At 33.5% G+C, this 14,347-nt stretch overlaps 1 protein-coding gene across 3 annotated transcripts in view; it reads right to left on the reverse strand.

The window, feature by feature from the left end:
• Positions 1 to 14,347, reverse strand: part of TUSC3 (tumor suppressor candidate 3) — a 182,189-nt gene that overhangs the window by 55,276 nt on the left and 112,566 nt on the right. For 2 of the 3 annotated variants that reach the window (XM_055130366.1, XM_055130373.1), the window contains exons 5-6: positions 14,135 to 14,275; positions 9,506 to 9,595 (exon numbers count right to left, since the gene is read on the reverse strand). In XM_055130366.1, the coding sequence (XP_054986341.1) occupies positions 9,506 to 9,595; positions 14,135 to 14,275 (231 nt within the window). The remainder of the gene's footprint in view (positions 1 to 9,505; positions 9,596 to 14,134; positions 14,276 to 14,347) is intronic. The other variant, XM_055130383.1, reaches the window with a different exon arrangement.

Consider the following 14,347-nt stretch of genomic DNA (forward strand, 5'->3'; position numbering starts at 1 on the left):
ATGGTTGTAAAAACAAAGAACAAATAAACCTTAGGAGAAAATATGTATTTTTCCCAGTTTTCCTTAGCATTTCTTAAAGGCTGAACCTACAATGGAAGTTTTTTTGGTTGGGGCAGGGTGACATAGAAATATTTATTCATTTATTAGGTGATTATTTCTTGGCTATAGAAGGTAAATTAACAAATAATGTGGTTCTTCTTAACTGTCAGACCATCAATAGGAATAACTGAACCACAGTAGTAAATTTATTGGATTCTGAAAGTGGTAAATCGGATTAGTAAAAGTATAGGACCAAAAGCAAATATAGTTAGGGTCCAGAGAGATGGAACTGTAGGTAAGGCTTTTGACTTGTATATGGCTGACATAGGTTTAGTTCCCAGCATCTCAATCAAGAGTGACTACTGCGCACAGCCAGGTGGGCCAAATCTCCCTCCCCTGAAGCAGAAAAAAAAAAGTAAATATAGGTAGTTATAACAACTACAGTCAAAAGCAATCAAGGTCAAAACCAAGTGGAGAAGCCATAAAGCAGCAGCAAAGGATATCAGAAAAAGGCTAGGGTGTTGCAGTAGGGCTACTAACCCAAAATCAGAAGGAACAAAAAAGTTAAGAAAAAAGTGAAATCAGAAAGATGGAAGGATCACACCAATAGTGTAAAAATAATGGCACTGAAGTAAAGTCAAATAGAATTTTAGTTTCAATACAATGAAATGCAGCAAATAAGGCTTAGTGAATGAGACTTTCAGTCACACTATTAGCATACATCTGTCATCATTGTCATTGTCATCCCATTGCTCGTCGATTTGTTCGAGCGGGCACCAGTACAGTCTCCATTGTGAGACTTGTTTGTCACTGTTTTTGGCATATTGAATACGCCATGGGTAGCTTGTCAGGCTCTGCTGGGCAGGAGAGATAATCTCGGTAGCTTGCCGGGCTCTCCGAGAGGGGCAGAGGAATCAAACCCAGGTCGGCCTCATGCAAGGCAAACGCCCTACCACTGTGCTATCGCTCTATAAGTTTCATTTTATTGCTATGTACTTCACATTTAATAAGTTCTCAAGGTTGTTAATGCACGAATTATTATATTTCTGATTAAAAATATCACCTTCATTATAAGGTGATATTTTTCAGTGGTAAGTATGAAGAGTACAATAAAGCCACTGAGTGCCCTTGTAAACATCTCTATTAACATTTTGTCTAGTTTTAAATCAACTAATAATTTTCAACTTTTAACTACAATATGCCCCCCAAAGATGTAGTCTATTAGGATGTAAAGTAATGGAAAACATATGACTATTATAGTAGTCTAAGACATAGAACCTGTAGTTCATCAATGACAAATTCTAACATAATTAGCAGCATGTCACTCTGCAACAAAATGTTTTTGAAAATATATCCAAAACATGGTTCTGAGTTTCATAATTATAATGCAATAAAAATTTCTCATTTATATATTATAGATCCATAATAATCTCCTTGAAGCATATAAAAATCTAAATTCTATACAATTTTTTTGGTTGGGAATTATAAATAACCATAAGTTTAATTCATTAAATACATTTCATTCACTCTATTTTTTATTTTAAAAGAAGCGGTCTTTGGTCTTTATGTCCCATGTAACCATGTCCCTTTAGCTATATGGTAATGGCTGCATTTTTGATGACTTTCATGCTGTTAAGTGGACCATTAAGACTTGACTCCTGCCATTACAGCATCTCAATACTGACAAACAAATAAACTTGCAAATCAGCACAGCATCATGCTGTTTGCACTATTAATTTTCTTTATGCTCTGTATTCATTTACATTTAAGTTAAATGCAGTAAAACCTACTTTTAAAAAGCTAGATTCTTGTGCACATTTTATTTCATGATATGTCAAAATGCGAACCATCACCAATATTACAGATAAGTTTAATTTTTTAAAAAATGCATAGACTAAAGCCAAAATTAAGCTTGTCCAGTTAATTTGGGTCACAAAAGGTAGATACAAAGCTTATGAGTGGAGTTGGGCTGATTATGTATCAATCTTGTGATTGGATACATTCTATGTACCATTTTAACTTTTGCTTCCTTAAGTAAGAATTGTTGATTAATAAAATAGAGGGTAAGCAAGAAAAGCTAAAAGCAGAGTACTGCACATTGCTTCTGGAAGATACAATTTAAAACATAGCACCCATTAACACAGGATTTGTTATAGAAGATAACAAATCTATAAAGCCACAAATTATAGCATTCATCTACATAAAAACCCTAAGTGTATATTATCAAATTAAAAATTTGTGGATATTGATAATTATAGATTATGTACCAATTTTAACACATTTTCCTAGAAGATGATTTACAAGACAGTCTGTTGGCAAGACAGTCAAGACTTTTAGTCTTGTTTACAAAAAGTAGGTTTACTAGAACATACACATTACCTTAAAATTACCCAATTACCTATATCTGATGAGACTGTTATAAGCACGCTCATCAGATTTTATTATTTTATTGTATTTTAATTTTTTACTCAAGCAGATTTTATTATTTTTAAAATAGAAAATCTGACACTGATTTACAGTTATTTGCAGTTGAGTTTCAGGCACATATGTTCAAACACCAATTCTATCATGAGCATCAACTTCCATCCACTAAGGCCGCTAGCTCGCCTCCACACCCCAGCCTGCTTCCTTAGACAGGAACATTTTGAAAGCAGAGGACAAAGATGAATTCAGCAAACTTAATTTTAAAAAAGGAAGAAAAGGAGAGAAGCTGGGGGATAGGCTAATCTTAGTAGGAAGACAGGGGTATGTGGGGATTCTTTTTTCCTGTGGGGAGAGGTAAGTACTCTGCTTTGAGCAAGATATGCAGAACGATGAGAAAAATGGCATTTGGAAAGAGGATGTTTGAATGTTTGAAATTTGAATGTTCAGGATGTTTGAAAGGCATAACTAACTTTTGTTTATTCTGGGTAACTCCTTCTAGCCCAGCCTATTTCATCCTCCTCCTATGTAATCAAGACATTTCAGTACAGTTGGCATTTTTTTCTAGAGCACATTATCTTTATTTACCCACTCAAAAATATGTCTTCTTTGATTTGGAATCAGTTTGAATCTGACTCCCAGCACCTGTATTTCTTTGTCTGGTTGGATTTCTCTGACGTTTGGGGGATATTAGTTTCCACCAGTTTTGGGAAAGTGATGTTTTGCCCTAGGGAAATAGCACTCATCAGTTTCCTGCCCAAGTGATAACGTTGTGAAGCAGTTTTCATCAGTCACTTATTATGTGAGATCTCCTTCCATTACAAGCCATTGGCTTCCAACACTAGCTGACTTGATAACATAATTTTGGGAGAGAAGGGAAAACTACTTTGTTAATTTCTTTCCCCAATGTTTCCTCTCTCATCCTCTCCAATGGACTAATTTTATTTGACTCATTATCACTGGAGCTCCTTGGGGAAGAAGCAAAATTAAGACAATGATTTCAATTTTTCAGTCCTTACATAACCAATATATTCTATCTCATACAAAAGTACAAGGTAAGAAAACCAGTATTAAATTCATAAAAGAGAAGAATGTAGTAACTTTCTCCTTAATCACACAAAAAGAATTAAGGCAGAACTTGGGAAGAACTTAAATTTCCTTTTGATTTATCTTTTTAAGTAAATATATAAAAACTACAGATAAAATTACATTGACTAAGTATATGAAAACTGTCATACTGTCAGTCATATGCATTAATGGCATTCATTCATTCATTATATACAACCATTCTAAAATTAAATTATAGGTGAGTGTAATTCTAAGCACTAGTCAGTTCAATTTTACAAAATTTCTAAGGATAAAGAAAAGTTTTTGGTAGCTTCAAAGTAGTCTCTTATTTCTATTTATTGTATATGTTTATTTTGAACCAAATAATTCCCTGTTGCAGGTAGCTTGTCCTTTTCTCTATAGAATAGAATGCAGTAACCTTGGCCTCTACTGATTAATATTTATCAGTTGAGGGAAGATACCTCTATAATTCTGCAATCACAAATGTATTCCCAAACTGCCAAATGTCCTAGGGAGGAGGGACATACTTATCCCTGGTTATATTACATGAGTTTTAGAGCTCAAACATCAGTCCTTCATGAAACAGAGCTAATCATAGGTAGTAATAAAGTTCATTGGAACAGAAGCCATTTATTCCCACCTTTACATTTTAGAAATGTGAACAAATTGAAGTCTTGATAACACATATCTAATGTTACAATATTGCCAAGTATGGAAGAAATAATAATGGTTGTGCAACTTACTCTTCTAAACCATTTTTTCAATGGTTTTACAAGGACAGAGTCATAGCTTCTCGTGATTTAGCTCATACTGCATTGTTATCACTTCTCTTTCCCACTAGTGGCTCAGTAGAGCAGTAACAAAGAGGATAAGACAGAAAACAATTATCAGGGTACAACAGAAAAGATATGGCCATATGAAGGGAAGACAATCTCTCTGAGGAATTAGTAAAATACATGTAATCACTAGGTGAAAACTTTTAAAGAGTCGATAAACACTCAGAACAGGGCAACAATGTGCATTTCAACAGATCTGGATGTTGATGAGATTTCTCCTGTACTGAGACATTCACATTTAATTCATAATCATTTATAATTCTGTTGCCAGTGGGTGGTTTTTTAAAAAATGAAATATCAGTGAATCAAAACCTGCAAGCTTCAGATGTGCATCACTGACATTTCCATTGTTCTGGTTCAGACCAGCTTGGCATTTTAACAAGAAATGAACATGATTATCAGGCAGGTGTGGTCTGCCGCTATCTTAATGCTCCTATAGAGAGATTCCCTTTGTTAAATGGTGTGCACATGGAACACAAATGCATGGCATTTGCCTGATGAAAGAAAAGGCCATTTTACTTTCAGTGGCTTTTTTAACTCTCCTTATATTGTGGATGACTAATGAGTCTTTTAATGTTCTGTATTTTATATTTGTAATTGTTTTAAATCTTAATATTACAGTTTAATACAATTGTGTTAATGTCAATCACCATGTTACTTTGTTATTAGATAATTTGTTGACTACACAATATATACTCCTTCCGGGTTGAAAAAAACAGGCAGAGCATTTCCTGGCACCTATTGTTATAAGTTCTCAATTTACATTAAATGATACATCAAATTTATTATTAGAAGGTATATTTAATGTAAAATTTGTATTAAGAATAACTTAAAATTGATATTAATTGATAATAGATATCTATATTTAAAATCAATGTCTCAAAAATTTGCCAGTCTAGAAGAAAAATATTTTTTTCTAATTAGAGTGTATCTAATATATTGTGGCTTTATGTTTAAAAGATAAAAATCTACACACTGAAATGTCAAATCGTACTAAAAATTTCCAGATCCAGAAAAATAGCAAATAATATATAATTAAAAAATTTGACATGACATTTCATCACCAAGAAATATATTAGTTTTGCTTACTTAGGGACCACACCTGAGAGTACTCAAGGGACCACATATAGTGCAAAGCATAGAACCTGGGGAAGCCTCAAGGCAAGTGCCTTGCCCACTGCACTCTCTACTACCCCTAAGAACCTGTTTAAAAAACACTATGTCAGGGCGAGAATTATTACACAGAATATAAGACACTTGCTCAGCACAATGCTGGCCTTGATTGGATCTTTGGCACACTTGGTTTCCCAGAGTGTCGCCAGGTATGGCCTCAAACTCCCCTCAAAAAAGCAAATAATTAAAAACAAAAAAAAAGAAACCTACACAAAACTCACTACTTCAGAGAGAAGAAAAAAATTTAAAATGTGCTTCCTAATAGACACTGATAGTGAAATCCTAACATTTTTAAAAAAGTTAACTTTAACATAAGGTTTTAATAAATAATTCATGAATAGATTTATGTAAATTTCTTAACCATCTTAGAATAAAAATATTTATATAAATAATATAGTAATACTGATCAGAAATCCGAATTTAGTTATTTGATATGTCACCAGTAAGTCATTTAAAAGTATATATAATAGTTAAGCACAGCAAAAATAAGTCTCATATGCTTTTCTCCACCTCCACTAAATGTACACTGATTATCAAGAATATCACAAATTATAAAATTCCTTTAGAATTTTGATGACACTTCTTTTGTGATTTTATTCAATGCTATAAGAGGTAAATAACTTCATTGTACTTATTTTTAAAACCACAAATCCTTCACTGTATTTCTATTCAGAAATATATACAGATTTAAATATTAAGTATGAAAAAGAAGATAAGATTCATTCCCAAGTTTAATCTAACTTTTAAATGTATCTATTATAAAGAAAAACATTATTATCATTCAAATAGACAGTAAATGTTTATAGTAAAAATTCTGTACCAGATGACTCATTTTATAATGCAAAGTTAATCATTTTGTCCCAGAAATATGAAAACACATTATTATGAAAATAAATTCATTAAAACAAAACTAAATCACATTTCTCTGTTTTTGTATATGCTGATGTTATGCATATATAATAAAACAGAAGATTACTAAAATGCTGAAATGCAAATCAAGACAGTGATATACAAATAGGCAATGTGCTGCCTCTTTTCATAGTAATGACCTGCTTAGCAGTTAACACTCACATAAATCTAAAACTGTATTCACATCTTTTTGTTCAAGAATGAAATTGCATGTGATTATCTTTGGAGCTTGAAATTCCCATATTTTGAAAACTTTTATGGCTTCTGTTTTCAAATCTTTAGTTAATGTAAGTAAAATTAACATACTTAAAATATAAGGGGGTACAGTCACAAAATGAATCTTTAAATATATATTTTTTGCTTAAATATTTCTATAACTTGATTAAGGAAAGTGCTAGAAAGTGAAGGTAATTTTGCTTAAATTTAAATATGCATATTAAGCTAAACTTTTTCTTTTTAAAAATATAGACAAGTTTGTATTCCTCTAGATCATCAATCTTTACCTGTAATACAAAATGAAGTATAAAAACTATTATAAACCAATAAGAAAAAATATCTTTAATTTAATCTGAACTTTAAAATAAATGTTCCTGTCACATTACATTACTGATTTATGCTGAATCAACAATGAAATATTGATCTTCTTATTCTTCTGACTAGTGAGACAAAAACTAAAAGAATTAGGGTAATTCAATATAAGAAACAAATATTTAGGAGCTGGAGAAATAGTACAGGGCTTAAGACACTGTTCAACTGCTTGCACTGTTGGGTGTAGCCCTGAGCACTGTACACTCTGAAGAAACAAATCCTTACTCGATGAAAACTTGGAGTCATTCAGTAATATCTGAGGATTAGTTATATACAAGTTGTACAGAGGTAAATAAAATAGCTTAAGAGAAACTCATAATATGGGACATAAAAAAGATTAAAAATTATTATGCAAAATAATGTGCAAATACAGAAACAAAGACTGAATGTTTATTAATAAGTGGATGGAGGAGGGTACTTCCAATGTAATTAAGAAAGATTATGTATCACAGAGGTATGGCAAATTAAATGATATTTGAAGGCTGGATATGACTTGGTAGAAAAGAACATTACCACAATGAAAACAACAACATAAAGTCTATTGTTATATACAATAAATAAGCTAACACTGATTATTGTTGGCAACATAGTAGAATTGTCGGATTGAAAAGCAGAATCAGAACATGCTGATATGGATGGATTGGTAAGATTTCCAACATAACTGATAACTCAATATATCCAGTTTTACAACTAAAACTGAATCATACTCTAGAAATACCGGGTAGCCTAAAATGTTCAGTGATGAAATTTAGTGACTAATAATATGTATTTAATAAGAAACAGATGATATTGACCATTAATAAGCTTAATGCTCATTAATAAGGTTAACTGTTATCAACACAAATATGTTTCAAATTTACTCCATGGAAACAATATGTAAAAGTCCCACAATTGGCTGGGCAGTGAAGTAAATGATAAGAAGAAGTTGCAGAAAGAGTAAATAAAGCAGAATGTGTCACTTCAAAATATGACACTTTGATATCAAGAATTATTTGGATCTGAAGACAACTGAAAAGGGAAAATAAACCTGCCTAAGGTTCTATGCCTAAGAGAAGAACAGAAAGGTAGAGTTGTAGGGAACTTTATAACTCTATAGCAAGGGCACAGGTAATCCCTGAAAGTCTTCTGTAAAATAAATTTTCACTCTTTTTTGTGTGACCTCTACACACTTCTCAACATCTCTTTTTTTTCTGTTTTTAGATAAAGATATATTTGGGACATATCCAGCAGTACTCAGAGGGCTAGATTTGGTACCAGGGATGAAACCCAGGTTGGCTATATACAAGGCAAGTGCCCTACCAGCTATACTATCTCTCTAGTCCCTACGGACAGGATTCAGGTGAACCATAAACAAATTTCAAGATATTATAATAGAATTCCGTAGAGATATCAGTTCTCACAGGGCATTTCCTATGTACAAATTTTCAAAAAGGCTTGTTTTTCTCATGTTTTTCTTATACGGTCCCAATGAATAGTTGAGAATACAGGATATTTTCCCCTCCTCTACATATATTAAGACATTTCACTAAAAATCTTGATTACTTTTTCACATATTTTAATAAGTATAGCAATAAGCAATACCTAGTATATTTCCTACCTAAGGAATATTCTTTTAGGAAAATACTGAAAGAAGTAACAAAATCTTTGTGACTGCCTAACTTAACATTTCTCAGTGTCATTAACACAAACAGATGCATCTTTGTGTCAGGACATCATAAAAGGATTGTGTGTCAATCCTGAGGGGCATTAGAACAAGGACAAGTCACTTACAACACTTGCCTTGCACAGCACTGACTTGGTTTCAATCTATAGCACTTCATTTTGCCCCCTGAACACTGCTGGCTGGGTGTGCCCCCCAAAAAATGAGAAAAAAAGCTATCCTATGAAATATTTATATACTACTGAGGTCATGAGAAAAAAGTCATTGAAAAAACACTAAATTCTATGCCATGCTATCAAGTTATTAAGTTACGAAGAAAATAATAAGACAGGAACATAGGGACTCTGGCATTAGCTGGAATAGACAAGAGGGTAAAGTTTATAATTTTAAATAGAGCAATTTTTCATTGATAATGGTACCTAATCATTTACATGAAAGTTAAAATTACAGAAAGCTAGTAAGTTATTTTATTCTTTCTAAATTATGGCCAATTAACTGTGGTTAAATGGCCATTTGTTTTGGGCCTATACCTGGCGGTGCTCCAGAGGACAGTATGAAGTGTCAGGTACTGAACTGAGGATTAGCCACATGTAAGACAAGTGTCTTAATGCCTGCACTATCTCTCTAGCCCTTGTTCACTGATGTCTTAAAACTGGCATTGTAAATAAAATAACTTGCAAAAAGCTTTCTGAAAATACTACATATATAAATATACATGTAAATATAAGTAGGGCAAAGGTAGCACATGAGTGGATAAAGTATATTTAGATTCTTATTAAATACTCAATATTAACATAGAACTTGCACATACCACTTGTCCATTATGTGGGTTCTTATGAGCATATGGAGGTCCACGAATATGATTCCACATCTGGCCAGAAGTCATAGCAAAGACTATACACTGAAAAATAGGACACACTTTAATATATATAGAAAATCACTGTATCACTGTCATCCCGTTGCTCATCGATTTGCTTGAGTGGGCACCAGTAAAGTCTCCATTGTGAGACTTGTAAGTATTTTTGGCATACCGAATAGTCCACAGATAGCTTGCCAGGCTCTGCCGGGTGGGCGAGATACTCTCGGTAGCTTGCTGGTCTTTCCGAGAGGGGCAGGGGAATTGAACTTGGGTCGGCTGTGTTCATGACAAATGACCTACCCGCTCTGCTATCACTCCAGCCTGAAAAATGGGTATATCAACATTTTTGCAGAGAGGGAGTGATGCTAATGGTTAAATTGAATAACATATGTAAAACATCTGTCATGGTAACAATCTGGTATGTGTTAACAAGAGCCAATCAAAAGCATAAATAAGAGGGGCTGGAGAGATAGCACAGCGGGTAGGGCATTTGCCTTGCACGCGGCCGACCCGGGTTCTAATCCCAGCATCCCATATGGTCCCCTGAGCATGGCCAGGGGTAATTCCTGAGTGCAGAGCCAGGAGTAACCCCTGTGCATCGCCGGGTGTGACCCAAAAAGAAAAAAAAAAAAAAGCATAAATAAGAGATGATGTTTTAGGTACAGCCAGAAATATCTCAGATTATGTATTTACTAGATCTTTCAGAAGATGCTTTGTTTAGAAAACTAATCTTAATGATTCAAAGTATTACAGGGAGGGCAAAAGAGAAAGTATGAACTGAAGTCAAAGTTAATCATTCTATCTCAAGGATAAAAAAAATTTAATTCATGTATTTTTATATGATCAAACTGAAATCTGGAATACATTATTCAAGTAAAAACAGTACCTGGAACTTCCTACTGCTATCTAAATATCTCAAATCACTATTTGAGATGCTATGCTCTGATACTTGTGTATACAAAGATTCCAGGCTAGAATGAGCAAAGAATACAATGAGTACCTAAACAATCTAGCTTTGCACACATTTTAAAAAAGAGGCAGGGAGAAGAGATTAAGAAAAGAACATAGAAACGATGGAAGGAGTAAAAGGGAATTAACATTAGATGCTTATGTTCTGTTTTGTACCTTCTTGGGAATCAAATCATTAAAACAGAAAGAAAAATATGTAATACAATTACAAAGTTTGAGCTGACTTTATAAGGAAATAAAGAAGTAACACTGAAAAGAATTCAGACATCTTTCTTTACTTGGCTCCCCAAGCAGTGCTCACAAGGACTTGCTGGCTGTCCGAATGATTTTCAGTAAATGACGGCTGGTGGCTCAATACAAAGTCTGAGGATGCTTGAACCCTGTGGTTCCTGAAATTATCCCCAGTCGCAATGGAGCTTCGGATTGAATTGAGGTCAGCTGAATGACCTTAATCCTTGTGCTTTATCTCCCACTCTGAAATTAGTTCAGACTTTAAAGCCGGGATGACTTGTATACCCTGACCTAGAATAGATATTTATCTGAAAGTCAGAATTTTACAAAATACTTATACCTAATTTTTCTAGGGGCCCTCTCACTGGTGGCTAGTGGCAATAGAAAGGCATGCCACAGCAGTATAGATCTGACAACTTGTGAGGAGGGGGACAGTGAGGTGGGCTACACACTGCCAGGGACAGAAACTGACCTAAAGCTATACTATACAAAGCAATATTAATCAAAACAGAATTGCATTGGAAAAAGCCACTTAAACCAATGAATACGGTATCAGGGATCAAACTAAGTTCAGCTGTGTGCAAGACAAATGTCTTACCCCCCATCTCACAGCTTAATACCGTATTTCTTAATGTTAAATCTGGTGGTGGTAATTAATAAAGCAGTAAATAATAAGACTTAGTTTCCATAAGCCATCTACAGTTACATAAAGAAGAGATATCACAAGTGTTTATCTCTGCATTAATAAAAAAGCAGAGAATTCTTTTAATTCAAGATTTTTATCATGAGAGTAGAGGTTTAAAACAATGTCTGAAGACACGTCTACTTTCTGCAGGTCTGTTATTGACTTTTAAAAGTCATTGTGGAACACGCATACCTGCCAATATTCTGTACTCAAGTATGTGTCAGTGAATGTTAGAATATCTTTTATTATGCTAAGTTAATCAGCTTTCAAGGATTCAAAATAGGAAAAAAATCTACATGATGTAGCAGAAGGTCAAGAAAATTGATCTATTGAAATAATATATGCTCCATATAAATGTTTTGGGGCATTTTTATAGTTCAAGTGCTTATTGCAGTCTCCCTATAGACAGTTTCCAACATATAAGATGTATCCATCTTTGAAAAGCCCCAAATAATGAAAAGATAGAAACTTTAGTCAGATATAAGTGTGATCAAATCACAGTCCAATTATTTCTAGCTGTGTTTTATTCTCCAAGTTGAATTTATTGAATCTTAGTTTCCTTGTTGATAAAATGAGAACACAAATCTCTTTGCACTGTTAAAGTAAGGAATAAGTACATAAAGTAAGTACCAATGGAAAAAGACTCAGAAACAAGCAATGTTATTATGATAATAATTCTGTGGTTTTTCTTAAGAAGAGAGGATAATGAGGTAAAAAAAAAAACCTTCATTATTCAATGTAATGTCTGTCCAATTTGGAGAAGATTGCATGAGTTTCTGTAGATTAAACCATTTTGAGATCACCCACAGTATTCAATTATCTTAGAGTATAAGCATTTTAATTGAATTATAAAAGAAACTTTATTTTAAATCCTAATGAATTTTAGGCACTGACTTAAAAGCTGTTGAACTTTAGTAGGAATTCTCCATGTGATCTGATCTTCTGATCTAAGATTGCCAGTAATATGGTAAATGGGCAATTGTAACCATCATTTACAATTATGACAGTTAAATCCTTGCAGAGATTTTCAAAGATAGGCTATATTAAATTTAAAAGTTCCTCTTTAATAAAATCTTCAGTGATGGGTTTTTAACTACATTTTATGTTATCTAATAACATAGTCACATACTATTTCTCATCTTAACTATTAACATAATCATTAAAAGATGCTTTGGAGTTAAGAGTATGAACAGCAGTAGTGTACTCACCTTGTATGTATGATAGCAGGCCATAAATTCCCATATCTGGACTTCCTTCCCCACCGCCATCCCCCACCCCAGCTATATTTCATTATCTCTGTCAGAATGAATTTTATAAGTTCTATGAACTTTGTGACATTTATCTGATAAGCTTCTTTTATCTGTAGAGAAATATTTCTCTCATTTGCAAATTGCTTTATGTCAGATTATTTTAACATCTGTCAAAATGTAGTTAGTATCTATTAGCATTTCCCATGTAAGCTGATCTGTTTTTGTGTTTCTTTGTAAACCAAGTAATTTGAATCATACCTTATTTTTACCCTTACATAACGAGATTATGGGTTTTATTAAATTCCTATGGATAATGTTTAATATTTTTCTTTTAACGGACACTTAAATTCATTAGGTACAGGCTATGAGTCCCAATCATTTTGGACTTGGAGTCTGAATGTCAATTAAATTTTCAAAGGCTGCTGTGCTATTTAGATCTGTTTCTTCTGTCACCCACTGATCCATCTGGAATGTGGGCAGAATTTTGCCCTTTCGTTTAATTAACAACAGCTTTGGAATGCTAAGTAGGATCAGACTCACACATGTCAGGTCAGGGTGAACTCGGGAGTTCAAAAGCAGTTTTATGGAATCATTTTTAAGAATTATTCATTCTCCATTATCTCAATACTTCTTAGCTCCTCAGTGACTCCAGGTTGAAAATCTGTACAAGGATAGCCCAGCAGCATTCCAGAAGAGAGCAGCAACAAGGAACAGTCCAACGGGCTCCATCCAATTCCTGCACTCATTACTATTTCCATCACCTAAATTGTTCTGTTGCAGGAATGGGGTGGAAATGAATCAGGGAGTGGAGGGTGGCGTGGGGCGGTTGAGGGTGGGTGGGGGGTGTCTGGCAGTCTCAGGCATTACATATAATGGTTAATTATCCTAAATAACTTTGGAATTCATTTGCTCTTGAAAAATTATCTCATACTCTGAGAAGGTTGTCAAGATTTCGTGAATCCTAATTAGATGTTCTCTTATATTCATTTATATTCATATTATATTATGTTTACCATTATGATTACATTATTGGTTAAATTATTATAAATTATTCCTCTCAGGGTCTGTATCTTAAATCCTGAGAACTGAACAAATTTCAAGAAGAAAGTAAAAACACAATTCGTAAAAAAAAATGACTGAATGAGTATGATTACAAACTGCCTTTCTCATTTTGCAAGAAACTCCAAGATAAAAATTCTTGCTGTATTTTTAAACATATTCAACTTAGCTATTTAGCACTTGTAATGTCCAATATACTGGGGCATTAAATTTTAACAGTAAAAAGAGGAAGATAGTAATTTTATTTCACTTTGTGTCTGAACTGCTATGTTCTAACAAGTTAATTCTCATTCATTCTTCATGTCCATTATAGTAATAATCTGAGTCAATTTGTTTATAAATGATTATAGAAAAGAATGGGGGTGTTAGTACACTGTAATTACTTACCAGAGAAACCATGGCCCAACCAGTCTTATTATAGATGAACTCCAAATTGTTTCTCCTCAAATAGAGTAAACCACCAACAAGTGACACTAATAGGGCCAGAGCAATGGTGCCAGAGTAGTTAGGCGGCCTGAAGACTCTAATCTGCAGGAAGAAAGTGAACATTTTCAAGAAAAATGATCCTTGTTCTATTTTGAGCATATTCTGGTACTTCCA

The sequence above is a fragment of the Sorex araneus genome, chromosome 1, assembly GCF_027595985.1.
Source record: "Sorex araneus isolate mSorAra2 chromosome 1, mSorAra2.pri, whole genome shotgun sequence".
Lineage (NCBI taxonomy): Eukaryota > Metazoa > Chordata > Mammalia > Eulipotyphla > Soricidae > Sorex > Sorex araneus.